The sequence below is a fragment of the Paecilomyces variotii genome (assembly GCF_004022145.1).
Source record: "Paecilomyces variotii strain CBS 101075 chromosome Unknown C8Q69scaffold_1, whole genome shotgun sequence".
Classification (NCBI taxonomy): Eukaryota; Fungi; Ascomycota; class Eurotiomycetes; order Eurotiales; family Thermoascaceae; genus Paecilomyces; species Paecilomyces variotii.
This window is the reverse complement of record NW_021167140.1, coordinates 1,048,070-1,072,004: the sequence shown is the minus strand read 5'-3', so window position 1 is coordinate 1,072,004 and position 23,935 is coordinate 1,048,070. Positions and strand designations below refer to the sequence as shown.

The following is a 23,935-nucleotide window of genomic DNA, read 5'->3' as shown; positions in this document are numbered from 1 at the left end:
TAAAAATCATAATATTCTATTTTATAATCGTCGTTTCCCTCTATAACTAGATATATGTATTAACTCGTAATCTCAAATGCGATTTTCGCGATATAAAACCTGGGTATCATAAATCCATCTCACATACGCCGTAAAAGTTTACTCCATTTATTCTTCCATCCTATCATCACCATTCTGACCCTCCACCTGCATCTCCTCAAGGCGCGCCACTAACCTTCCCTTTAAACCCTCTTTCCAAGCCTTATCGGCCGCTTCAACCTTCCCTCCAAGCAAAGTCACGCACTCAGGCTCCAAAAGAACCATCCCTCTCGCAACAGTCGCATTCTTCAGCACCATCTTCGCCCCAATAGGCAATTTCCCAATACCAATACCATCAATTGCTTTCAATTCGATGGCAGTAACATTCGTCCCTGCCGCATCCTGCAATACGAGACGATGAGGTCCGTTTCCCGCAGTGTTTGAGCCCGGATCAGCAGTGGTGCGATTAACCGTTGCATTTGCTCCATTCGCGTTCGAGCTCCCGTTCGTGGTGGATCGATCATGCTCCTCTGTGGGCGTATCATCCACGTTGACAGTTCGGATGATCTCTCGGCCGCGAATAGCTTCTCCCCGCTCGACGCGCTCGATGGCCTCGACTTGGCTCCAGAGACTAGAGCCGATATCGTCTATATCTAGGACTTGTACCGGTACGGGACCCAAGATCCGACGTTCTTGGACGGCTGGATCGGATATGTCGGCAGGGAGGAGGGCGGAGGAGTCTGATCTCGAGAGTGACTCGGTGAAATCGGACGCGAGGATGCGGAAGAGCGCGGTTTGAGTCAGTGCGGAAAGAGGGATTGTGCGCTGTGAGGCGTTCACGGAGGTGAGGAATTGGCTGAGCCACCGTTCGGAGACGGTGAGGGATTTGGTGTTTTGGAGGTGCGTGAGGATGTGCGAGTGAGCTTGGTTGATCGACATGGTGTGGGATTGGGCGATGGAGGGGGTTGTGTTCGTAAGTGGCGTGTTCGAGTAGAATTGATTTGTTTGTAGCACATCAAGACATGGTATATGCTGGGAAGTACTAAAATATAGAAACGGTCATACAGAGAATCCCTCCCTAGACTCTCAGCTAGAGGAAGATACTTGCTTGACAAAGATGTCGCAGATTGCAAAAAGACGTGCCTGAAATCCGGGGAAAGCACAGACCACAGCTTAACCGCCAGCTGCGACGTCGACTCGTCAGTGTCAACTCCTCACTTCTTCTTCACTTCCCTCTGCGCTTTTGATTCTCCTTGTGTCCATTCAGCATGTCGACGATATCATCTCCGCGTCCATCTATTGCCTCATCTCGCGCACACTCGCCCACGCCGTCATCCTCGCGCCGTCCGTCCGTCGAGATCCCCAATGCCAGCCTAGGCGGCTACCTCAGCACGAATTCCACATCCTCCACCGCTCGTGGAGTTTCTCCATCCGCTCCTCAGCGCCGGAATCGCGCCGCGCTCCGTGACTATTATAATCTTAAACCTCCTGGACCAGATGCCGCAGGCCCCGGGGGTTTTCGCTCGCGCAGCATCCCCCGAACCACCGATGCGGGCGACATTTCAAACACCGCGTCGGTGACGCCGAACACGGAGCTCGATAACCCGAATTTCGATGCGCAGAAATACATTGACCAGCTCCTTGCGACATCGTCACTTTCGACGGTGCTCAAGGCAGAGAATTCCCTCGTCGGGGACATCAAGACGCTAGATGGCGAGCGCAAGGCGCTCGTGTACGATAATTACTCTAAACTTATTCGAGCTGTTGAGACCATCGGGGCAATGCGAAAGAGCATGGAAGAGCGTGGAGCTCCGTTGACTATGACGAAGACGCTTGGGCCGGCTGTGGCATTTGTTGCGGAGACGGCCAGTGGGCTTATCAGGGAGGGGGAGGAACAGAGAAGGAGGGTAGCGGCCGCTCGGGAGGATGATGGCAAGCGAGATCAGCAGGAGACAGTAAAGTGGGTTTTGGGTACGCCGGAGAGATTGAAGGCCTTTCTTGCAGAAGGGAGGAGGGAGGACGCGGAGAAGGATTGGAGCGAGATTGAGGCGCTGCTGAAGAAGTGGGAAGGAGTAAAGGGGGTTGCAGAAGTTAGATCTGCCTGCGAGGAGATCATGAAAGAGCAGCCACAGCAGAAGCAAGAAGAAGAGAAAGAAGGGGAGAAAGAGAAGGAGAGCAAGGATTGAATAGGCGGACTCCTAGAGGTTTTTATAACCAGTTCACCAACCATCCGACTTGACACGATCGATGCTCGTGCGGCGCAAGAGTCGACCACAGTACCTTCCATTACTAGAGGACTTGGTATGGCTACTGAGTCCTACCCCAAGGAGGCTCACTACACGACAGACCAAAATTCGTCCTATGAACAGACGGCAGGCTTCGCACGTCGCTGCAAGAGATCGTCTCCGCCAAATCAGCCATTCACTAGAGTTCCTCAGGTACATCGAAGTGCTCTAGGATAGCGATCGTGTCTTCCACCTAGCACGTTCACGTGTCTGTCAAATAACTAGGGCTCCATTGTCCTGACATGAACTATATCAGTACCAATCTCGAAGAATAGTCAGGTCAGAGACCAAATAATCGAACCATATCCAGCATGGTCTTCCATCCGTCCACATAACTCCAAATCCAAAGTATCCACAAGAAATCGTAGCTCGGTCAATCAGTTTAAACCCTTCCATCCCAAAGCTTCCCTGCTCGAATACAAACTGGCTTTCAGTCCGTACTGATTCGTACTCTTGATATCCAGATACGTATACGCATCACACTTGTAGTAGATCGGCCGGGTCGACCCTCTATCAACCAGACCTAACTCGACCAACCTCTCCAACACGCGCTTCACATCCTTCTTATCATCATAATCGCGTGTGTAGATCGCCACCAACCTACCTCCTTGGGATCCATTATCCGTCGCGACTTTCGCAGCGACTCCCAGCTCATCATTTGCCGTTGCCTGCGCGACAGCAGCCCAGACCTCATCGACGTAATCCGCCGTTGGGAACAGCATCCATTTCCCTGATATAACCCCCGTCTCACGCGCGAGAGCAAAAAGCGACGCTTCGAGACTCCGACGCAGCGGAACGAGTTTACGCCCCAGAGCCGCGTTCGATTTAGGTTTCGTAGTAGAAGACTTGGTCTTCGACGTCGTCGTCTTATGATGTTCCACTTCAAGAGCTGCTTTCCTGTCCTCGTAATTCCGAAGAAGCTCTGTTCCGCGCGCCACCAGAGTCGAAACAGAGCCAATATGCGGATTATCACGAGGGTTGTAAATGTAAATCCAAGGGCCCACAGGAGCAGCCGCTTTAGTGGTAGACGGTGGAAGCCGCGAGAGAAATTCCTCGACCGATTCCGTCGGTTGACGAGTCCTTCTTGGATTCGTGCTAACAGTCTGTGAGTGTTCTGAAGTATCGGGTTCGAATTTGCCTGCGAGTGATTCCGCGTTGCGCTGTTCGGAGGTGGCTTTCGCTTTCGTTTTCTCTTCCGCATCTACAGCAGCGCGAACAGCGGCTTTCTGGGCTCGGTACTGGATAGTAGCGAGAGATCGTGGATGGACCGTTTCCCAGTAATGAACTACGTCGAAGTCGGAGACGAGGTCTTCGAGACGTTCCTTTTCGTCGGAATCGCCTATTCGTTCGCTGGTCAGTATATCATGTCCAATGTTTAGATCTTTGGTCTATGCTTTTGCCTGCAGGAGCTTCAAGCTGTGCTATGAGAGCCATGGGACGAGAGCGGACCGTACCGTAAAAGCTAGATTCATCAGACAAGACATTATGAAGATCGGCCGTCGTTTCGGATCCAGAGTCAGTGGACATGGATTCAGCACGCCTCTTCCGCGATTGTGCCATGGCTTATGTGTTCAATAAAGACATATATCTAGTGTATAGAGAAGGAGAGTTTTCTTTGTTTTCCTGTCATGAGCTTTTTGGAGAAAACATGGTGATATCACACGCACGTCCGGGCTTGTCTGGAGAAAGAAGCGGATACTTAACTAAGACTACATTATTAAACGGGGCCGCTTAAGCGGGTCTGTTGAAGATCATGGAAGCTGGCGGGACATTTTAGTTAGAACACCAGCTAAGGCTTCATTATCTATGCTAGTTTCAGCCTGTAGGCATCCGGAGGCTCCGTCTTTATTTGATCAGATGATGGTGAAGCTCCTGTGTTGAAACAAAGGATTTTCAGTGCGGTACTTACCTACACTCTGTACTTGATAAGCAGGCCGACAAAATCCACGATATTAAAAGGTGAAACAATGAACTATCGGAACATTGCAGCGCGCAATGTCCTGTCCAATCGGACCATGAACCGATTCGAGATGCGATCTACAGCTCAAAAAACTACTGGTACTGTATATTGGAATAGAACGAGAAATCTCCATGCTACCCCTCTTACTAGAGCTACTTAAGCACGCATAGACAATTGCATTAACTGATTATCATACAGCACTTGAATTCTTCAAACTGTAGCCGCCACCAAAAAGCTCGCAAAAGCAACAAAATCCACCAAGACGGACCGGATGCGATGAACACGAAGCCACTTAGCCAGAATCTTCGTGCTGTGGCCCTTGCTATTATCCTCAACAATATCTTTGATCTTGTACATCACCAACGGCACGAACGTGAAGTGCGCCAGGGAGAATAGAACGCCACTCCAGTACCATCGCGTGGCATTCAGGCTGCGAAGCTTCTCGCCTTGCAGGACGATATTGGCAACAGATGTACCCACAGTCACTGTATGCAGGGTGCCAAGAATCCACAGTGCCCTGGGAAGGAGGATTTTCCAATAGGTAGGAAGGATGGCGTTCGCCTTGTCTTCATGTAGTGGTTGTTGGAAGTTGGATAGGAAGAGATCTTGATCGACTGCGAACCAGACGGCGGCGGTGCTGCTCACGAGGGGAGCTACACGGAGGAGCTTGAGCGGGTCGAAGAAGGCGCCAGATGCCATTTGAGCGATTAGCGGTTGTATTGTGGATGTGCAGGAATGCTTCAACTATATGTTCCAAATCTGTTCTGAAGAGGACGCCAGCTCCCTGAATATCTGTGAAGTTGTACTGTGGTCTGGTAAAGGGACAGCGTGATATCGGATGATGCTGCTGACCGGCTCGGGGCAAAATGGCCCCCACGTGGAATCCAGGATCCGACCATATAACTATACTGACCCAAGGCTTGTTTGTCATCGAATATGATAGAAAGCTATAGATTAATACGAGGCTTTTGGTAACTATCATTCGTATCTCTAAGATTTATTTGCTGAGATTGAAAGGTATTGGACGTCGTGGATGTCGGAAGGAATATTAAAAGGAAGGGAGCAAAGGGGATTAGAAACAGATCATTCTCCAGGTGGAGCTTCCTTCAGCTTCCAGCTCTTCCAGATAGTGTTGTGACCGGTTCAAATGCACTTGTCTTCGTCCCAAATGGACAGGATTACTGTCGTAGACGGGTAGGCTTTGATCAGTTCCTCTGGAACAGCCACGGGAGGTAGATCGGTCAGTGTCTGCGAACGTTACGGTAAATCATTTAACTAGCATGCTGATTCCGACTGGCATCCTCCATGTACAGTACATACTTGTGCCATACTACTGAGTACTCCTTAAACGAGAACAGGGAAAATAAAACGAATCGCATAGTCACCCAGTAGTAAGTAGACTACAGTACTTAGCTGGCCCCGGACGCGCAAAGACTACTAAATATAAGCACCCCACTCACCGCCCACATTTCCGCCTGTCGTTTTTTGGGATCGTTTTCCTGTTCCTATCAGTGCTGGTGATAGGCCAAGGCTATTATCGAAAAGTTCATTTCAGAAATATCACTGTTTTCTACTTATTTGAAGTCATCTCAAATTCCCTGTTCTCAATACTGCCCGTTGTGTCATCCTCAATCCACCCCTCTCCTCTCAATTTTTTCAACCAAACTTTAAATATATCTTGCAATTTACCGCGCGAGGGGTTGCTCCCATTATTGTCCCAACATCAATCTATATACAGACCACACAAACCAACAAAGTCTCAATCCCAGACATGGTCGAAGAATCCATTCTCCACCCCAAATCTTCAACAACAATCTTTCTAGACCAACCACCAAGTTGTCTACAATTCTGCCCACAGGACCCTAGTTATTTTGTCGTGGGCACCTACTTCCTATCCGAAACGAAGGATGAAGAAGGAAATGTGACAGCGCAGAGGAAGACTGGAAGTCTCCAGTTGTGGAAGCTGGATCCGGTTTCTAGAAATCTGTAGGTGTATATTATGTCTTATCTATTTTTTCTCTCTGCACTAAATGTGATTATTGGGCTTTACCGATTGAACTAACAACATCTATCCAGGACACACATCCAGACTGTACCACTCCCATACGCAGTCTTCGATCTTCACTTCCACCCTAGGGATCCAACACTGCTAGGAATCGCATCTAGTGCGGCTTCAGTTGCTTTCTTCCGCGTCTCCAGGACCACAGGGGAGCAATGTGACCCTCGAATCCAACATATCCGAACGATAGATGTCCACGAAGACTCCAGTGTCCCCGCACTCTTCCTAGCTTGGTCTCCAGAAAAGTTCCTCCCTGGGAAAGCAGAAGCATTTGCCGTCACGTACTCAGATGGACGAACATCCGTCTTCGAAACGAAGGATGATGACCTTACGGAAGCAGAATTCACGGAACACCAGTTCCAACCAAAGCAGAAGATTGAAGTTTGGTTCGTTGCTTTAGGTACTTTTCAAGAAGATTGCCACAATGACAAGTTCTCCTCGTTCCTTTTCACTGGAGATGATTTCGGAACACTGCGGACTATCCGATTCGCTGCGAGTGAGGATGAAGGAAAGACAGAAGACGATGCAGCTTCTCTGCCTCCAACTTTGCTGGACTATACTGATCGAGCTAGACATCATACTGCGGGTGTTACTTCTATTCTTCCGCTTCCCGTCCCATTGTTTCAAGGAGCCCCGCTCATCCTGACAGGTAGTTACGATGAGTATCTCCGCGTATACCACGCTACGCAGAGAGGTAATGTTCTTGCAGAGTTGTGTCTTGGTGGAGGTGTTTGGAGGTTACAGATATTACGTTCCTCCACATCGTCAGAGAAGACCTTCTCTGCTTTAGTACTTGCTAGTTGCATGCATACGGGGACGAGGCTGCTGCGGGTCTCTTGCAATAGATGGGATGAGGGAGATTGGAGCATTGAAGTATTGGCTAAATTTACGGAGCATGAGAGTATGAACTACGCTTCGGATGTGTGGCGGGGGAAGAATCTTGATGAATCAGAACTGCTCATCGTCTCGAGCAGCTTCTATGATCGGAGGGTTTGTGTTTGGGGCGCAGACTTGTAGTCTTGCTACTTGAACATTAATCCACGCCTGCGCATGCCTTCAATCTTCCGCTGACTCGGAGAAACGCCAGAAAGGCGAGCTGAATGCAAGGCGCAGTCCAGACACTACCAAGCTTACTGAAATATGTCGACATGAGCATAGAAGGGACTGTGAAATCATTAATCCGAAGTCATGTCGCTTGATATGATCAACATGCTGCGAAAACAACCATAGAGTACAACATCCCGAACCGAGCTTAAAGAAAAGAAAACCGGACCAACAGCAGCAAGATTCGCTTTAAACAATGGTCTCCAGTTCTCTTGCGTATCCAATCGTGTTCTCGATGACTGTACCGCTCGCGACAAGAATATCCTTCTCGGAGCGCTGTCCAGGGATGGCCTGGGCGCCCTCCTCGGCTTCCTGAGGGAAGTATATCCGGCCATCACGCAGAACCCAGCCTCGCTCCTGTGCAAACTCTGCAACAGCACCCTCAGAATCGAGGAAGAGCAAGTTCTTGGCGTTGGAGATGGGGAGGGATGGGTATGCCTTTTCCGAGCAGTCGGCGATCTCTCTGCGGATGGTGCCAACAAGGATCTATCAAAGACATCAGCACATGTCCCATAATAGGATATATATAGAAACCAGTATATAGACGGTACAAACAAACTCACATTCGAGAACAACCCGAAATCCTCCGTCGGGACTCTCTCCGACTTCGTCTCCCTCCACACCTTATCGTAGCTTCCCTCCATCAGACTTCTCTCCAACTCCACCGGATACTTGATGTATGGGTCATCCTCGATCGACTTTCCCTTCAAACTAGCCTCAACAATCAACCCCTCCAACACAATGTGGAAATCTGTGTTATTCCCCATGCTCAGCAGCAGGAGTAGATAAAGACCCGTAATCTTGCTTCGCTGGCTCGAGCTCAGATCCAGACCCTTTCCGCCTGCTGACGCCTCAATAAGTCTCTCTGCATCGTAGAACGGCTGCAGCTGCTGGTAGTACCGCGTGAAGGAAGGGGCGTCAGCCCGTCGGATGGAAGTGATGGCGCCGAGTTCGAGAATGTGTCGAGCCTGCGAGAGCAGCTGTGGTGGCGTGGAGGGCGTAGGGACCAGCGCATTCTGCTGGAGAAGAGCGCGCTTAGCTTGACTGAGCAGAGAGAAAGCTTGGTCGAGCTGTTGTTTGCTTAGGCTCGTTTCGAGTTGTGAGATGACGGGGCGGAGATCGGCCATGGTGGTATTCGTTGGTATCTCTAGAGCGGACAAAGGGAGGAAATGCTAAAAAAGAAGAAACGGAAACAAGAGCTTAAGCCGAACTGTCTATGGAAGGAATAGCTCTGGCGAAGGAATGAAGAGTATGCGGTACGGTAGTGAAAGATGTGGTTGTCTAACTAGTCTCGAGTGGTCGCCAACACTGGGCAGCAGCTTCATGACGGAAGCTCCAGCCACGGACGCTGCTCGTCCGGGAGGGGATGTTCTTCCGCTCCGTTCGTCACGTGGGTTATAGATGTCTCGCATCTGCACGTCAACATATATCATAATTTATTTGATGTGGCATATTCTTCCAGATTTATTGTTGCCAATAAGTCCGAATTCTTATCTTTACATATTCAACTCCACGCATCCAATGTGGGTCGACCATTCACGTGGGAATCCTGTTACCCTATCATCTAAAATATATATCACCTAGCATGCAAGGTTAATTGCATTTACATACTTGATGACATAACTTCTGTGTCCATTGGGCAAGACTATATACCTCCATATAACTCTATTTTGATATCTAGAATGAAAAAGGACATTCTGTACTATATAAAGTGAATAGAATCCACCACCACCGCGAATCATAAAATTTCTTGGGGGTACTTAATGAGCGAAACGGAAATCAAGTCTACATCAAGGAGTCAGCGATCATATCTTGAGCGAAAACCTGAATTTCAATTGTGACGTACCTCTTATTTCCCTCATCTTTGTTAGAGGCTAGATAGGCGTCTCTCTCTTCCGACGACATGGCATCCCATTTCTCTGCTCGAGTCCTGCGGAGATGAGTTAGTGATTGTTCGAAAGGTATTATTGGATAGGTTCTAAACTTACTTGTTTCGCCAGATGTAATAGAACTTGGCTGCCACGAAGAGGAAAGCACTCCAGACAGTGAGACCAATAAGAACCTTGTTGCCGGTTCGGTAAAGAGGCTTGTCATTGTTGCGGTAGATCTATATGAGATGAGTGTTAGCTTTGTTTACGACAGAGAGAGCATGGTGAAGGCGCGGAAACTTACGTTATTGGCGATAATGTTGCTTGCTTGGACAGTCATATTGTACATGGCGGATGCGACGGTTCGCGTACGCACAGAGCCGGCGTTTCGGGAAGTAATGGCTACGATGATAGCGTGAACATAAGGACTTCCGATGAGGAGAATCAGGACAACCCATCTCGCCCACGGACTCTCATTCGCAGGAAGGACTTCGAGGGCAATGAGCAGAGCCAAGTTCCAGACTTCAGCAATTACACCAAGTAGCAAGCGCTGGTTGACGCGCTCTGACACCCATGTGATGATCAGAAGGTTGATAATGAATATAACGTAAGCCGGGATTGTAAGCAGGTTCGTCTTGAAAGTTCCGAAGCCGAGAGACTTTAGTTCAAGCGAGATGTAGTTCTGCGCTGGTGCTGGAGGAATACACCATGTGAGACCGATAAGGTAGATGGGCCACATATCGTAGTCGCAAAGAGCTTCCCATAGAAGCTTCGGGGTGACAGCTTGTCTGTTGTGCATGGAGCCCTTGCTAGGGTCATCGCGGAGAACTCGATTTACCATGATCTTTTCTTCTCTTTCATTGAACCATCCCTTTTTGCCTCTGAACCGACCGGCGGTTTGAGTAGGCGACGGAGGCATCCAGATTGCGGCTATGATAGCAATGACACCAGTGATGAGCCCTTCGTAGGCGAACAAATAGCGCCAGCCACCGGTGCCGTCAGAGTTGCGGATATGCAAAAAGCCATATGCGAGGAAAGCGCTGACAATGGACGTCGCCTCGTAAGTTGTCCAGAACCAACTCAGTCGAACGGGCAATTCTTTTGATGTGTACCAGTACGACAGAAACAGGATAGTATCTGGAATGCTAGGTTATGTCAGCTTGGAAAGTTTCGATATTATTTATTGGTAAACTCACAATCCTCCTTCGAAGACACCCAAGAGAGCACGGCAAGCAAAGAAGGAACTCCTTCCGGAGAGGAAGGCCTGCATGCTTGCAACGAGACTCCAGCAAAGCATCTGGATTGGAATCCATCGGTCTGGACCAAGTTTCTTCGAGATCAATTGCGATGGAAGTTCAGCAAACAGGAAGCAAATATAGAAGATCGTTTGTCCTGTGTTGTAGTCATTGGTGTTCATGTGAAGCTCATCCAGCAGATTGCCTGATAGAGCCTGCACGATGTTTCCTCGATCAAGCTGGAGCGCAAAGAAAGTAACGCATGCGAACGTAGCGACGCGCAGGTCGATCTACTATCATTAACATCTGCAAAAGACAGTAGACTCTTTTCTGCATACATACCTTTCTCACTACTTTCTTCTCTTCGTGCTCTTCCCATTCGAAGTCCGGATCCCACCGGTGAAATCCTTCATATGTCGGGATGGGCTTGTAAAACCGCACATCTTCAGTCGTCTCGAAAGCAGCCCCTTCCTTGACTCTTCTTGGCCTGTCTTGTTCCCCTAAAGAGCCCGACGACGAGTAACCCGTCGTCACTGCAACACCTTCCGGCTCTTTTCCACTCTGGGTCTGGGCCTCAGATGTAGTCCACCCTGCCTTGGAGTCTTCCACGCCCATGATGATTGGCTGGTAGCTGCTAAGGTGACTTCCGTCCTTCTATGGGTGCGTACTGGACAGGGTAGTCAACATCTGCAGCGGGATGCCTTGCTATTTGAATGATCGAAGATCGGTTCGGCTCTCCTCGCTGTAGACTCTTAGATCTAAATGGAGCCCAGACCAGTCACACGTGGAGCCGTTCGCTAAGGCCGCGTGGGATATTCTCTTGTTATTATGGTGACATAGTGGACCCTTTCCTAAGTCTGAACTGAAGGACTCCGTCTTGAGGCCTTGACCACCCACTGCGAGGCGTCTATTCCAGTAACTGTCGGCTGGATGACCCCCAACAGAGAAACAGATCTAACTTCCAACTTTCTCGGAGCAAGACCATTGCAGGAATCCCCAATAATTGCTTCATGGAGTCTCCATTCCGGAACAGGGACTTTGCGTCAGATTGGCGCTTTTACCCGCTATCCAGAAAAGACCATAATGAACATCGCAGCGGCGAGGTTCCGGCGCGCAATGTTGCCGCGCTGCCACATCTGCAAGAAAAGCACGCCAGCAAAGGAGAACTGACGTTATTCAAAGCGAGTCAAAGCGCAGTACATAGGCAAGGATGCGGCTTAAGGTAGCGGCCGGCGCGATCACGCAAGCTCGTCGACATTGACGTTATCTCCAGTGCATGCAGAATCCACCTGTCCAACCATGCCGAAAGAGATGCTCTCGAAACGAGGTCCAACTAACTGAACCTATCCCAGCTTCAAGCATGGGCCGTGCGAATAATAAAAGACATCGAGGCTTGCGCAGGCTCAAACATTTGGGTTTGTTTGATCTTGTACAGAAAACATGGGAGGCCATGTATGATGATGACTCAGCATTTAGGTACTTAACTAGTTAACTAGTAGTTAGTTACCTAACTATATCCCTAACAGGTAGTCAACAACAACAACCACCAATCGATCTGTTGACTACCTGGAAAGAATGTCCTTCATGTTAAAAAGTGACTGTACTAAAGTTGAACAGTATCCGGTCGAAATATGCATTAGAAAACGTTCAATCATCAATTTGGCGCTCCGCCCTGGTCGCGTGGCGCGGAGATTTTGACGTTCTCCTTGTTCTGCATCTGCTCGCGCAACATCGCAACTGGAGCACGCCATACCTCTTGTACCTTCAGTACGGACTGCTTCCCATTCTGCGTCTATCTTTACCTCCTCTGGCAGGTCTCTTGCATGAGATTCGATACTCGTGCACATGAGATAAGTTATTTTGCAGAATGTCTCTCCACTGAGTTGGACATCTGACGCGGAAGTTTTATGCGCTTTCCGTCGAATCGAGATACCACTATAGGTCAACGACCAGTATGGGGTCATTGCTGTTTTATTTTTCTACTATTATGCTAGCATCCTCATGCACTTTCGAATTTATACCAGGTGAGTGCGCTTAATGACATATAATCGGAATGTTATGTATGCATCTAACACTTACTGGCAATATAGATCATAGTCTACAAACACGATAAGCCGTTGAATCTGATCTAATCTATTTATTGATAACAGATAGAAAAGCCAATACATTCTTGACACAATCACATTTAGCCGGATATCTTGCGTCAACAGACACCATCCGCTAGCACGCCATTACTGGGATGTATCGCGAGTCATGGTTCCAATCGGATTCTAAATCATACTTTAACTATCTGACTTCGCAGCATCGATAATCTCGATACCCCACCTTAACTACTAGAATTATTGAACGGAAAATATTGTGGAAAAAGGAAGCCACGTTGCTACCCCGCAGCAAATTACATGTACTGCACGGCACGAGACATCCGATATCGTGGATACAATAAGTAGAGCTGGCTAGGGCCTAAAATCCAAGCATCCCCAGAGCTTCTCCATACCATAGTCGCTATCAGAATCACACCAGATCTGAATAAGTCATGGCTCCCTCCGCGGTTGAGACGCTCCCTGTCCGGGCTGCACCCGTGAGCAAGGCAAAGCACGACGCATCATGGAATAAGGAAGGCCTCATCGGATACGGTGAGGCATATATCCACGACAAGGAGATCAAGGGCACAGAGAACCAGGCCCCGGCATCTTTCCCCAACTACCTTCCAGTGTGGGATAATGAAACCGAGAGGTAAGCGTCAAGATTCCCGCCTACATGAAACAAAACGGAGGGCATTAGAATCATATGCCAACATTTTTACAGATACCCTCCCCTGGAGCCTTTCGAGCACTACGACCATGGAAAGGATGCTGACCTTTCCTTCCCTGACCTCCTCCCCAAGGGAAAGGCCGAGGTTGATGAGCTCACTCCGGGTATCGGTTCTGAAGTCCGCGGCGTTCAGCTGAGTCAATTGTCAAAAGCAGGAAAGGACCAGTTGGCGTTGTATGTAGCCCAGAGAAAGGTCGTCGGTATGTGCGGGATCATTCCCTTTATATCTACTTTTGCATCAGAGACTGACAATCATACGTAGCCTTCCGTGACCAGGATTTTGCTCATCTTCCTATTGACAAGGCCGTCGAATTCGGCGGCTACTTCGGCCGTCACCATATTCATCAAACCTCTGGCGCTCCTAAGGGTTTCCCTGAAGTCCATCTTGTTCACCGTGGAGCCGAGGACCGAAGCGGTTCTGAGTTCCTGGAAAGTCACACAAACTCCGTGACATGGCACTCTGATGTGACCTTCGAAAAACAACCCCCCGGCACTACATTCCTGTACCTGCTTGACGGTCCTACTAGCGGTGGTGACACGCTCTTCACCAACATGGCGCTGGCCTACCGCCGCCTGTCTCCGGAGTTCCGCAAGAGACTTCACGGCCTGAGAGCTGTCCACTCCGGTATTGAGCAGGTCAACAACAGTATTGCTCGAGGAGGCATTGCTCGTCGTGAACCCATCACCTCCGAGCACCCGATTGTCCGCACTCACCCGGTCACCGGCGAGAAGGCTCTCTTCGTTAACCCGCAATGTAAGACGAGCGTCCTAAAATCCTGATTAGAGATTTTGTTTCCTGACTTTTGACAGTCACCCGCTACATTGTTGGCTACAAGAAGGAGGAATCCGACTTCCTTCTGCAGTTCCTTTTCAACCATATCGCCCTGTCTCAGGACATCCAGGCTCGCGTGAGGTGGAGGCCTGGAACCGTTGTCGTTTGGGACGTACGTGTTCCGTGCTCGCACACACCTGTTGTTTACAAATATGCTAACCTGCAATTACAGAACCGTGTCACCGCCCACTCGGCCCTCTACGACTGGGAAGACGGACAGAGACGCCATCTGGCTCGTATCACTCCGCAGGCGGAGGCTCCTTACGAGACTCCTTTCGAGGCCTAAATATCGAGCAAAGCATCCACGAACAGATCTTTGATAGTACCAGGGTAGGCGATGAGTCACGATATAGTCAGCTCGTTACAATTCTCCTATTCAGAAAATGAAAGTAAATCTCGAAATGCATAGTGAGGGTGTTGAGAAGTGAGAAGTTGTGGAATGCAGTCGGGCGGTAGTTCTGTGGTATTTACCTTTTATCTAGTATTAGAAAAGACTTCAATGCCTATTGAAGGACATATCTCCACACACACATTCGAGTACGTGGCGTTGTAAGATACCATAATATTAAGTCTGTCAGTTGTAACTACCAAAGACTACTACTACTACTAGTGTGTCTAAGGGCACTAAAATTAATTATTAGGTTGTATAAGAATCACTCCAGTACTAATATACAGTAGGCCGTTGTGACTATGTATGTACATACGTACTTAGTAGTGCAACTATCCTGCCGAATTTTCACACAACGCCCATTACGCCTAGCGTCGATCTCTGCCGCTGAGGTATCATCACCATTCATGATCTGACATCTGCTGCTCCTCGGAGGAGCTTCCAATGCGAAGCTCGTAATAGGGACAAGCACGGTCGGGTATGCACTGAAACTCTGTTAGGTGAGCATTCCGAGTTATTAGGCGGAGATGTACGTAGATATGTTCTCACTTCTTGATCTCTCTTTTAAAACTGAATATTTGCTTCACTTCTGGTAAAGAGAGTGTGATGTTTCTGAAAGTCGAATAGAGGGCACAGAGAAGACTTCGGCCATGCACGGAAGATACACAAAGACTTGATAGAGGACTTCCGATAGGGGTGGAATTGAATTCTCTGTGGCTAAGAAGCAGAAAGGTACAGAAGGACTTTCAAAGATGTAGGACCAGGCGCTAAGTCGTGTTATTTTCGCCTATCTCTCACCTAGGCACTGTCCCTACTACTTATTTTTGCAGGAACACCACTTCACTCCCCTATACAAGTCGAATCACGCGTGCTTCCCATCCAACCTACTCAAGAACCCGACCTTCCACTCACGAAAACTCCTAGCAGAAGCCGGTAACATCTCATTACTCCGATTTAGCGTAGAAGCTATATCCTGATAAGTATCCCGAGGAAGATACAGCTCCTCCAAAGACATTGATGCCGGCTTCCCTTGTTCGGGTTCGAGGATTTTTTCAACGTCCGAGATATGTTGAAAGAATGCTTTCATTGCTCGCTGTGAGGTCACGCTGTGGTTTGGACTGATGCTGGAGTAGCGAATGTCTGGGTTGAAGATCCAGAGCTTTGTATCGAAAAGAATGAAAGTGTTAGCTGTGTAATTCTCCGGGGGTGTTGATTTGGTTTAGAAGATCGGGGGGGAAGGAAACGTACTAGGTGTCCGTTATTTCCTCCGCAATGAATAACGAAGCGTCTTACGCCTTCTCTTTCGATCATTTCTAGGAGCTGCGCGCCGACTATCGTCTCCTTCGGGTATGTTTCGAGATTTGAGGGTTCAGACCCCGCCTCCTGGGCGATCGAGGTTGGTTCTTGCTGCACGGCTATACATGTTTTGAAAAGTCTCCAGCCATTAGCAGTGACGTCTTCCGTGCCTATTGTTGCACCACAGGCTTCACATTCTACGTAGACTCGGGTCCTAGCGTTTCCAGTGTGCGGAAGACGCTCATTTTGTGACTATTATGAAATAAAAATGTTAGCTTTCTATGGACTAGCTGTAGGAAAGCAAAGTTGATCTAAAGTCAAACATGAATTTCATTGCAGATATCAATGGCTGAGATAATTACTATATCAGATATACCGGCGGTGTCCATCTAACGGGCCCATTCATGTACCTCGTCTTAATCCTGTGGATCCCATGTCTCTGGGCAGGTTGTGAAAAGAAGAAATCCAACAGTGAAAGAGATGAGGCGGTAAATACTCGATCCATAGGAACAATCCATCACAATCTCTGAGGCGTGAAGCTGCAGAGAGACCAAAGGAGGAAATCCATCTCCGCAAAGAGGATACTCCGCCAGTGGTTCGCAACAGCTACTCACCTCGAAATTGTGACAGATGTGATGTACCTGGAACGAGAATATTTATGGATTGATTGATTTCGGGCAATTGTATCGGAGGCCAGATCATGGAAGTGGAGGAGGCCTCCTTCTTGTTGCCCATGGTATGATAGTGGAAGCAGAGAAGTTTTGATGTAACGCGGAATACGGCAAGCAGCGCTATATGACATGGTTATAGATTCAGGTATCATAGTACACGGAACATGGAGGACCCATAGAAGTGAAGGACAATGGTCAACTGGGTACCTTTCTCTTACCTTTCTCAGACCATTACAATCCACTTCAGCAACTAGGAATGAAGCAACATCAACGAGAACCGTCCCAGGGCTCGCTGAGATCTGGTTCGCGGCTCCATAGCCTTTCAGGACTGCATTAGAATCCTCTATTGACTTGTGGTCATGACCTTCATGTGGATCTGGCTTGTGACAGTGCCAAAAGTCCATCATTTCAGCCCAGTTCCCACTAGGAAGATCTTTCCATGTCCATCCTTCAGTATGTTCTCCGGGGTCCAAGATCACTGCACTGCACTCGCGACACCGCACAAGGGCAGATGTAGACATGTCCGCTGCCGTCCAGGGGATAAAGTCATCCACGAATTCATCCTTTGTCAAACCAGGAACTTCGTCCTTATCCACCTGCATACGGAATGAGAATTCCATCCTGTTCGTGCCATCAATAGCCGCGGGTTTTCCCGAGAAAGCATGTGCCGGAAACCGCAGGCCTGATCGAGAACTCTCGCTGACCCTCGCGGGAAGCTTCATTGTCTCCATTTCTCCCCCGACGGACACTGTGACTGCGCGCCGCGACTCGGACAGCGAGATCTCTGGCTTGAGCGTGCCACCATCCTGACTTATATAGCTACCTGCAGGAAGAGAAACGTAGAAGGTGAGCTGTCGAATATTGGGCAGAAGCTCCGCGTGCAGGTGGATGGGAGTGTCAGAGTCAGAAGACATCCTCTGATAGAATAGTGACTGCCGGCGTGACCCTTATGTTAGTATTGTGTCAACATATTTCTCTCAGCACGGTCATCGATGAATACTTTGGTTGTTCATCGCAGATCTGAAAGATGTTGTTCGTTCAAACCGTCAAAGCTCCTTCAAGATGGAGCTTGTCTGGTGCAAACGCTGCAAACAATATTTGATCTAACCAAGATTGGGCCAACCAGATCAATCAGGTGCCCAGGTGTGCTACAAACCATCGCCCAGAGATATTTCTTATTTGCGCCTGGATCATTATCTTCACTAGGGTATGCATGCTTGCAAGCGCTCGTACAATCTGCGTGTACATACTCGGAGTATCTGAGCATGTCGGTTGTTATTATAACGGGAAAGTGCACCATGGCATTTGACATTGGCTCAGCAAGACAGTCCAGAGGATCCTATTCTATACTTATGTTCTGTTCCCTTCTTTGCATCTCTAATCCTAGGTTTCGACATTAAGATGGCCAATATAGACTCTGAACTGCTAGTGCATGGTAGGAGACGATTGCAAAAAGAAATGAAGCCTTTTTCTTCATGATTATAAATAAGTGGAGAGTAACTGTTAATACAGAGGTTAAAGAATGAAAGCCTCCAAGAGTATCTCTCAAGTTCATTAAGTAGTTGCGAACGTGTTCACATGATACCCAGCAACATTATGAGCTCGTGTCTCAAGATTCAAAACGACCCATAGAAGACTTTTAAACAAATCCACCCCAACCATCGAATTCGTCTGCAAACTTAACTGCCGCCTTGAGGTAGAACTCATCAGGGTCTCCCCAGGTCTGTGCAGCCTCCTTGTATGCTCGGATAGCCTTGACATAGTGAGCATCAGTGGAGTGAGGGCCCTTTACAGCCTTATGGCTGGCCCATTTCCAATCTCTACCCTTGAGATCGTAGTCGGTGATCCTGTCGAGCTTTATCTCCGGTCGAAGTTGGGAGATATAGACAGCAATAGTGATTAGCCACCACTGTCGGACAAGAGGTATATGGAACGCAGAAGGGATTAACGGCAGGAGGATCCTGACTGCATGGGAAGTGGTCAGGAGGTGAACCAAGAAGAAATCGTATCGTGCTGTGGAATTTTCGCGCGTAGCGACCAGCATCGCGGCCGCGGCTTCCTGGCTTTCGCGGAACTGCTTCACAGGATCTTGGATCTCCCATGCGTTCCAGTGATCAAGTAGGGCAGCTTCACGGTCACGGAAGAGAATTTGCGTATTCTGGGCACCCGGAGAGCCGAACAAGCCGTGAAAGCGCTTATCGGTGCGGACTTTCTCGAGAATACTGAGAGGGGAGGTTGAATGATAGGAAGCCTCCGCCTTTGAATAAGATGGATCGTCGAGATACTTATGGATATCACTATAGCAAGTTGCTGTCATTGCAAGAGCTTCCATCGCGACTTCTCGATTAGACATCTCCAAGGCATATCCGAGATGGATCAGAGGATGGCCCACTAGCGACTGTCAACAATCAATTCCTTATGACAATGTATAGGGGCGGGAAAGCGTACGGTCAGCGAGAACAGAATTTATCAATGGTTCCTTTCCAGAGAAAAGAAACTCATGAATCACCCGCTTCCAGTCGTATCCATAGCGGACGAGTTCATCTTCAAAGAAATCCACGTAGGCTCGTTGATACCTTACCGCACACGGTGAGTATAGGACATTCCGAAGGATAGAATACTGACACTTACTCTCGATTCCCAAGGAAATCCCGCCAGTCATCGGTGCTAATCTCTCCAGGGGAATCCGTCCACGGGTCCAGCTGCTTTGCCTCCTCTTCATAGATGCGGTTTAAGTCGTCTGCATCAGCGCCCAAAAGGTACGAAGAGCTCAAAATCTAGGGCCAACCTTGTCAGAAGACATAAGGACATAAGGACATACTCATCTCGAGTAGACGGCTGTTCTTACATGTGGAGTATGGTTGTGGAAGCGTCTCTCATTGAACAGAATGGCATTGTTGGCATGATTCAGTCTGAGTAGGTGCTTGAGAGCCCGTGCCGGCTTCTCCTGCGCCGTCTCTATTTCATGGATCTTGACTGAGTGGATATCGATTGCCCGTCCGCGAGTCCCAGCCAGCAGCTTGGGAAAAGTAAACGAAAACGACAACATTGTTGTCCGGTTTGTTGAGTACTAGCGAAACGATCTATTATACGGATGATCGACGCAAGTTTGATGGGGAAATGAGGAGCGTATCGCCACAACTGCGAGACACAGCCAGCCTTTAATAACCAAGACTTGTCGTTACCAACGCGGGGAAGCTTTATAAAAGACAATTCTTATGCATGGAAATCAATAATAATGATTTAATACCGTGAACCCCGCTCGTCCAGATCAGCATCGAACCCTCCATGTGACACGGCGGTTTTTTGGTTGGGGAAGAACAGCGTATTGGAAGCGAAACCGTCGAATATTACGGAGGTCTCGGTACGGAATTCAAAACAGCTATGACGCAGGCAGACAAAACAAGCAAACTCTGTTATGTAAGCGGTCTGCCTGTCAAAGCAGGAATAGCTCATTATTATTATTTTTATTCTTATTCGAGAAATAGACAAGACTGCTTAAGCAAAGGCTCACAGTGGAGGGGAAGAAGACATGTTAGAATATGTGCATAAGTGGAACACTGCAGATCAGATTGCCAGTCAAGTGAGATATTGGTCAGGATGATGATCTTGATGATGATGTGGCGATGTGGTGATGATTGATTAACCATTGTTTTCCCTACGCACCTAGCTGAAATAATTGTACTTATAAGGCTGGATAGTTGTGTTTTGAGATATTTAAATTGCTAGGCATATTAAAAGTTACAGTATTGTGATTGTCCGATCTAGTTGGTGCCTTAGGCCCTCAGGCAGTCGAGAAGCGACGTCCTCCTCGTGATCCTAAGAAATATGAGGATCTAATAACTCGACAGCCCTCGATGGCCAGTTCCGTTCCGTGTTCCACCAAATTGAGAAGCTGATCATCAAACTCCATGACCGGGTGCTGCGCATCAGTCAGCTCCTGCATAATCCTGATGTATCACTCAGCATCTTTGGGATGTCCGCAATGGTATCGTTTACGAAACGGGCTGTTTGTTTGCATTGTCTCAATTGCTCGGTGATGCTGTTCCTCGCGTATAGCAACCTCGCAGAGGGGCCCTTAGCTGGGTTGGTGGACTTGACAAGCTCCGATTGTCTTCCATGCTCACATTCTCATTGCTAACCGGCTAGATAAGCCCTGCGTGTTCCTGTGGCACGAAATTAAGCAAGAGTACTTACAGTTGTCAGACGTTCAGAGATATCAGCCTCAATCCATTTACTCGGGAACGCCGATGTGGAAAGATGCGTAGCTACAGACTACCAACTCCACAGAACCTTGTCAGTGTTCTCGCCAGGATTGGAACAGGACAATTCTCGATCTAGACTTGGATCTGGCCACGCGAAGCTGTTCAGGAACCACGTGGTTTTGCCGCTACTTCGTATAGCGCACCGACAAAATCTCCTAGCGAGAACCGAACGCTCGATAGTATTACGCCTCCCTGCCATCTCGTTCGTCCGTCGGCTGTTCCGGCCAATCTCTCTATAACCACCTCTGTAAACATCAAAACATACACGATCACGCCTCTTTCTCGATTATCGTTACCCCGATTTGGACTGTTTCGCTTCCATCTGAAGAAAATGCGGAGAACTGGATATTTACAATTCCGGGGAGTTCTCCGGGCGAGAGGGGCGTACCTGAAAGAGTATAAAATGGTAGCTCTATACGTCGGGTTGTCCTAGACCAGCTGCCTTGAGAAAAGTTGTCCTTCGTTCATATTATCTACCTTTTCTCTCCAAAATGCGGTGGACAGCTTTGCTGCTGTCACTAGCTGCCAGTGCAGTGGCCTTGCCTCGACCTGAACGCAGATCGCAGCCAGCCGATGTATGCTTGCGTCCGGACGAAGTGCTCGACCTGCTGCTTCGAGTACCAGAGTCTATTCCTTTCTGTCGCGACCTGATCGATATTCCGCTCCGTGGAACCACTACGAAGATCAATTCGTTCGTTCCGCCCCCGGCAACTTCGACAGTCACTCAGACAATCCATGATCGTGGTCCTCCCCTCAAGACGACCAAGACGGTCACGCAAACAATCGACTCGACCATCACGGAGCACATCACCGACTTGCAAACCCAATATGTCACAGCTACTCAGACAAGTCTTGTTCCTGTTACCGTCACTGATACCCAGACGTCAACCATCACTACCGTGTCTACAACCTTCGTCACCGATCCTGCATACGAGACCATCACTCTGTCTTTCAGTAGCTTTACGACAGATCCTGTCACTGAGACTATCACCAACTTTGCCACTGCCACTCTCACGGACTCAACCACTCAAACCTTTACGGAGACGTATACGAATACAATTACAGACTACTCCACAGCTACTGTCACCGACTATATCACGGCCACGGCAACTGACTCTGTCACTGACACATTTACCAATTTCCTTACTGAAAGCGTCACCAACTATCATACAGAGACACTTACACTTTCCTTTACCGATACCATCACAGCTACTGAGACAAATACAATCGCTTCAACTACTACGGACAGTGTCGGGGCTCTCACTTTCGTGGGCGTTCCTGATGTGATTTCCCAGACGGAGACAGACACTGTTACAAACTCAGTGTTTACCACTGATATTGAGACCACAACAGTCATTACCACGACGATAGTTACGGACGGGACTCTGGTCACCACGACTGCTGTTGCAACTATCGCTGTCGCAAAGCGTGGAGATACACTCATCAACAGAGAACCCCTTCGTGTTGCAGCGTATCCGACACCCTCTCCTCTGAGGACCATTCCTGTGGCGGCTCTCTCAACCGCATGCTCTGCATTGAAGATCCCGGCGGTCTCGACCGTGATTATCACTGAGACTCTACCACAGCCCACTGTATGTTTTCTCCATGAAATCCTCGTTGCTTCCTCGTAGTCCTAACATTGTTATACAGACAACGACCACTGTCACTACGCACCTTCCGTCGAATGGGATACAAACTGTCTATGTCACGAGATATCTCAATGCCTATGTGACACATTTCCTCACTGCCGTATCGACCATTCTCAAGACCAATACTGCAATCACCGATGTGCCTTCGACAACTACCCTTGACGCCACGACGTTCGTTACTGCGACCAGCACCACTATTGAAACTGAGGTCCCGACTATCACTGTCACAGATAATCAATTCACAACAGTAACTGAATTCTCAACGACGGATGTGACTGCAGATGTTACCTCCTCGACCACTTTGGATGTCACTGCTTCGGACACTGTCACTGTCACTCAATCTACGACTACGGATGTGACCTCTACCACAACGAATGATGTAACTTTAACCAACACTATAACAGCGACAACAAGCTTGACCGTCAGCCCGACTGTCACGCAAACGGTCGATGTGACTGCTACTCCCACTGTCTCGGTGACAGCCACCGCAACAGAGACTACAACGGTAGATGTCACTTCCGTTTCAACTATCACCTCAACCGAATGGTTGACTGTCACTGTTCCCTCGCCGACAACGGTGCAAGCCACTGTTTCGGCTACCGTTGATATCACTAGCACAGTGCTGAGCACTACCAGCGTTGACCTCACTGTCACCCAGACTGTCTCAACCATCAGCACCACCACGGTGACAGCGACCGCATCCGCCACGCCCACGAATTTGCTACAGAATGGAGGCTTTGAAAGTAGTTATCAAAGCGGCTCTATTGCGCCTTGGACATATACCTCCGGCGGCAATGGAAAACTGGCTTTCGTGGCCGGATATAACAGTGCCGTCGCCGTCGATCTCTATGTCTCGGGTGCCGGTTCATCATACTCCGCAATCTCCCAGACTGTGGCCACGGTTCCTGGACATCTCTACACCTTGGCCTTCAACTACTATGTGATAGGAGGTAATCCGGTCTCAGCTCTTACGTGCGGCGCTAACAATAGCATTGGCACATCATACACGGTCAACCTTGGCACCGCGGCCAAGAATGTTTGGCGTACGGCTAGCATCAGTGTGCCTGCCACTTCAGGGACTACAACGGTTACTTGCAGGGTTAGCAGTTCCATAGTAGCCTCAGCGTACCTTGACAATGTGAGCCTGATCTACTGAAGACAAGGAGGGAGTGTGCCGTACGCTCTGTGATGAATGATGCAGTTCAATTAGAGTTATGAATTGATCGGCTTCAACCTCTAGAACAGGGAATATGTACATACCAAACACTCATACATATATATATACAGTACATAATCTGAACATCCCATTCGTCGTATTTTAAAAAGTGCACGGAAACAAATACTCATTGAACAGCCTCGCATATGCCTAGTAGCAGGCTTGATTTTCGATTTAAGAAGAGGAACCGAGGGGTGTTAATTCCATATTTATCTCCTAAGTATATAACGAACCAGCTAAAAACCGTGATATAATAGGTCTCCCTGCATGTGGCAACA

General features: G+C 48.6%; 11 protein-coding genes across 11 annotated transcripts; 4 read left to right on the top strand and 7 right to left on the bottom strand.

Annotated features, from left to right (window-relative positions):
* Nucleotides 1–14: 14 nt before the first annotated feature.
* C8Q69DRAFT_450113 (hypothetical protein) lies at nt 15–1,119 on the bottom strand. Its single transcript, XM_028629415.1, has one exon. The coding sequence runs from the start codon at nt 955–957 to the stop codon at nt 148–150; it is 810 nt and encodes a 269-aa protein (XP_028488823.1). The 5' UTR covers nt 958–1,119; the 3' UTR covers nt 15–147.
* Nucleotides 1,120–1,121: 2 nt separating this feature from the next.
* C8Q69DRAFT_13460 (Vps51/Vps67-domain-containing protein) lies at nt 1,122–2,410 on the top strand. Its single transcript, XM_028625345.1, has one exon. The coding sequence runs from the start codon at nt 1,287–1,289 to the stop codon at nt 2,202–2,204; it is 918 nt and encodes a 305-aa protein (XP_028488822.1). The 5' UTR covers nt 1,122–1,286; the 3' UTR covers nt 2,205–2,410.
* An 82-nt stretch (nt 2,411–2,492) lies between these two features.
* C8Q69DRAFT_13477 (hypothetical protein) lies at nt 2,493–4,059 on the bottom strand. The gene is made up of 2 exons (XM_028625347.1): nt 3,758–4,059; nt 2,493–3,642 (listed from the first exon to the last, which is right to left on the bottom strand). Exons 1-2 carry the CDS (start codon nt 3,861–3,863, stop codon nt 2,681–2,683), a joined length of 1,068 nt encoding a protein of 355 aa, XP_028488821.1. The 5' UTR covers nt 3,864–4,059; the 3' UTR covers nt 2,493–2,680.
* A 414-nt stretch (nt 4,060–4,473) lies between these two features.
* C8Q69DRAFT_440284 (hypothetical protein) lies at nt 4,474–4,962 on the bottom strand (the record flags this gene model as incomplete). The annotated part of the gene is made up of 1 exon (XM_028628630.1): nt 4,474–4,962. The coding sequence occupies one exon, from the start codon at nt 4,960–4,962 to the stop codon at nt 4,474–4,476; it is 489 nt and encodes a 162-aa protein (XP_028488820.1).
* An 814-nt stretch (nt 4,963–5,776) lies between these two features.
* On the top strand, nt 5,777–7,418 carry C8Q69DRAFT_13440 (hypothetical protein). Its single transcript, XM_028625344.1, has 2 exons — nt 5,777–6,249; nt 6,340–7,418. The coding sequence occupies exons 1-2, from the start codon at nt 6,035–6,037 to the stop codon at nt 7,337–7,339; spliced, it is 1,215 nt and encodes a 404-aa protein (XP_028488819.1). The 5' UTR covers nt 5,777–6,034; the 3' UTR covers nt 7,340–7,418.
* Nucleotides 7,419–7,615: 197 nt separating this feature from the next.
* Nucleotides 7,616–8,553, bottom strand: C8Q69DRAFT_395927 (putative proteasome regulatory particle subunit; the record flags this gene model as incomplete). The annotated part of the gene is made up of 2 exons (XM_028627710.1): nt 7,616–7,912; nt 7,990–8,553. The coding sequence occupies 2 exons, from the start codon at nt 8,551–8,553 to the stop codon at nt 7,616–7,618; spliced, it is 861 nt and encodes a 286-aa protein (XP_028488818.1).
* A 427-nt stretch (nt 8,554–8,980) lies between these two features.
* Nucleotides 8,981–11,301, bottom strand: C8Q69DRAFT_13413 (permease of the major facilitator superfamily). The gene is made up of 6 exons (XM_028625340.1): nt 10,872–11,301; nt 10,491–10,819; nt 9,599–10,439; nt 9,415–9,533; nt 9,273–9,356; nt 8,981–9,211 (listed from the first exon to the last, which is right to left on the bottom strand). The coding sequence occupies exons 1-6, from the start codon at nt 11,142–11,144 to the stop codon at nt 9,187–9,189; spliced, it is 1,671 nt and encodes a 556-aa protein (XP_028488817.1). The 5' UTR covers nt 11,145–11,301; the 3' UTR covers nt 8,981–9,186.
* A 1,510-nt stretch (nt 11,302–12,811) lies between these two features.
* C8Q69DRAFT_13409 (alpha-ketoglutarate-dependent taurine dioxygenase) lies at nt 12,812–14,813 on the top strand. Its single transcript, XM_028625338.1, has 5 exons — nt 12,812–13,262; nt 13,335–13,540; nt 13,603–14,094; nt 14,151–14,284; nt 14,345–14,813. Exons 1-5 carry the CDS (start codon nt 13,063–13,065, stop codon nt 14,456–14,458), a joined length of 1,146 nt encoding a protein of 381 aa, XP_028488816.1. The 5' UTR covers nt 12,812–13,062; the 3' UTR covers nt 14,459–14,813.
* Nucleotides 14,814–15,422: 609 nt separating this feature from the next.
* On the bottom strand, nt 15,423–17,441 carry C8Q69DRAFT_502707 (ubiquitin-conjugating enzyme E2-binding protein; the record flags this gene model as incomplete). Its single annotated transcript, XM_028632419.1, has 3 exons — nt 15,423–15,719; nt 15,809–16,108; nt 16,746–17,441. 3 exons carry the CDS (start codon nt 17,439–17,441, stop codon nt 15,423–15,425), a joined length of 1,293 nt encoding a protein of 430 aa, XP_028488815.1.
* Nucleotides 17,442–17,719: 278 nt separating this feature from the next.
* Nucleotides 17,720–19,862, bottom strand: C8Q69DRAFT_450103 (hypothetical protein). The gene is made up of 4 exons (XM_028629414.1): nt 19,376–19,862; nt 19,159–19,304; nt 18,976–19,103; nt 17,720–18,918 (listed from the first exon to the last, which is right to left on the bottom strand). Exons 1-4 carry the CDS (start codon nt 19,574–19,576, stop codon nt 18,167–18,169), a joined length of 1,227 nt encoding a protein of 408 aa, XP_028488814.1. The 5' UTR covers nt 19,577–19,862; the 3' UTR covers nt 17,720–18,166.
* A 1,275-nt stretch (nt 19,863–21,137) lies between these two features.
* C8Q69DRAFT_13349 (hypothetical protein) lies at nt 21,138–23,742 on the top strand. The gene is made up of 2 exons (XM_028625335.1): nt 21,138–22,384; nt 22,443–23,742. The coding sequence occupies exons 1-2, from the start codon at nt 21,284–21,286 to the stop codon at nt 23,595–23,597; spliced, it is 2,256 nt and encodes a 751-aa protein (XP_028488813.1). The 5' UTR covers nt 21,138–21,283; the 3' UTR covers nt 23,598–23,742.
* The last annotated feature ends 193 nt before the right edge of the window (nt 23,743–23,935 follow it).

Bases quoted from the DNA above. Each gene is read 5' to 3' on its own strand.
- C8Q69DRAFT_450113 (XM_028629415.1), bottom strand. From the start codon at position 957: ATGTCGATCAACCAAGCTCACTCGCACATCCTCACGCACCTCCAAAAC.
- C8Q69DRAFT_13460 (XM_028625345.1), top strand. From the start codon at position 1,287: ATGTCGACGATATCATCTCCGCGTCCATCTATTGCCTCATCTCGCGCA.
- C8Q69DRAFT_13477 (XM_028625347.1), bottom strand. From the start codon at position 3,863: ATGGCACAATCGCGGAAGAGGCGTGCTGAATCCATGTCCACTGACTCT. The intron at 3,643-3,757 runs GTACGGTCCGCT...GCGAACGAATAG, and splicing joins TGATGAATCTAGCTTTTACG to GCGATTCCGACGAAAAGGAA.
- C8Q69DRAFT_13440 (XM_028625344.1), top strand. From the start codon at position 6,035: ATGGTCGAAGAATCCATTCTCCACCCCAAATCTTCAACAACAATCTTT. The intron at 6,250-6,339 runs GTAGGTGTATAT...ACATCTATCCAG, and splicing joins GATCCGGTTTCTAGAAATCT to GACACACATCCAGACTGTAC.
- C8Q69DRAFT_13413 (XM_028625340.1), bottom strand. From the start codon at position 11,144: ATGGGCGTGGAAGACTCCAAGGCAGGGTGGACTACATCTGAGGCCCAG. The intron at 9,357-9,414 runs GTAAGTTTAGAA...TCATCTCCGCAG, and splicing joins TATTACATCTGGCGAAACAA to GACTCGAGCAGAGAAATGGG. The intron at 9,212-9,272 runs GTACGTCACAAT...TCCTTGATGTAG, and splicing joins AAAGATGAGGGAAATAAGAG to ACTTGATTTCCGTTTCGCTC.
- C8Q69DRAFT_13409 (XM_028625338.1), top strand. From the start codon at position 13,063: ATGGCTCCCTCCGCGGTTGAGACGCTCCCTGTCCGGGCTGCACCCGTG. The intron at 13,263-13,334 runs GTAAGCGTCAAG...ACATTTTTACAG, and splicing joins TGGGATAATGAAACCGAGAG to ATACCCTCCCCTGGAGCCTT. The intron at 14,095-14,150 runs GTAAGACGAGCG...GACTTTTGACAG, and splicing joins TCTCTTCGTTAACCCGCAAT to TCACCCGCTACATTGTTGGC.
- C8Q69DRAFT_450103 (XM_028629414.1), bottom strand. From the start codon at position 19,576: ATGTTGTCGTTTTCGTTTACTTTTCCCAAGCTGCTGGCTGGGACTCGC. The intron at 19,305-19,375 runs GTAAGAACAGCC...GGTTGGCCCTAG, and splicing joins TCCACAACCATACTCCACAT to ATTTTGAGCTCTTCGTACCT. The intron at 18,919-18,975 runs GTACGCTTTCCC...GACAGTCGCTAG, and splicing joins AAATTCTGTTCTCGCTGACC to TGGGCCATCCTCTGATCCAT.
- C8Q69DRAFT_13349 (XM_028625335.1), top strand. From the start codon at position 21,284: ATGCGGTGGACAGCTTTGCTGCTGTCACTAGCTGCCAGTGCAGTGGCC. The intron at 22,385-22,442 runs GTATGTTTTCTC...ATTGTTATACAG, and splicing joins AGACTCTACCACAGCCCACT to ACAACGACCACTGTCACTAC.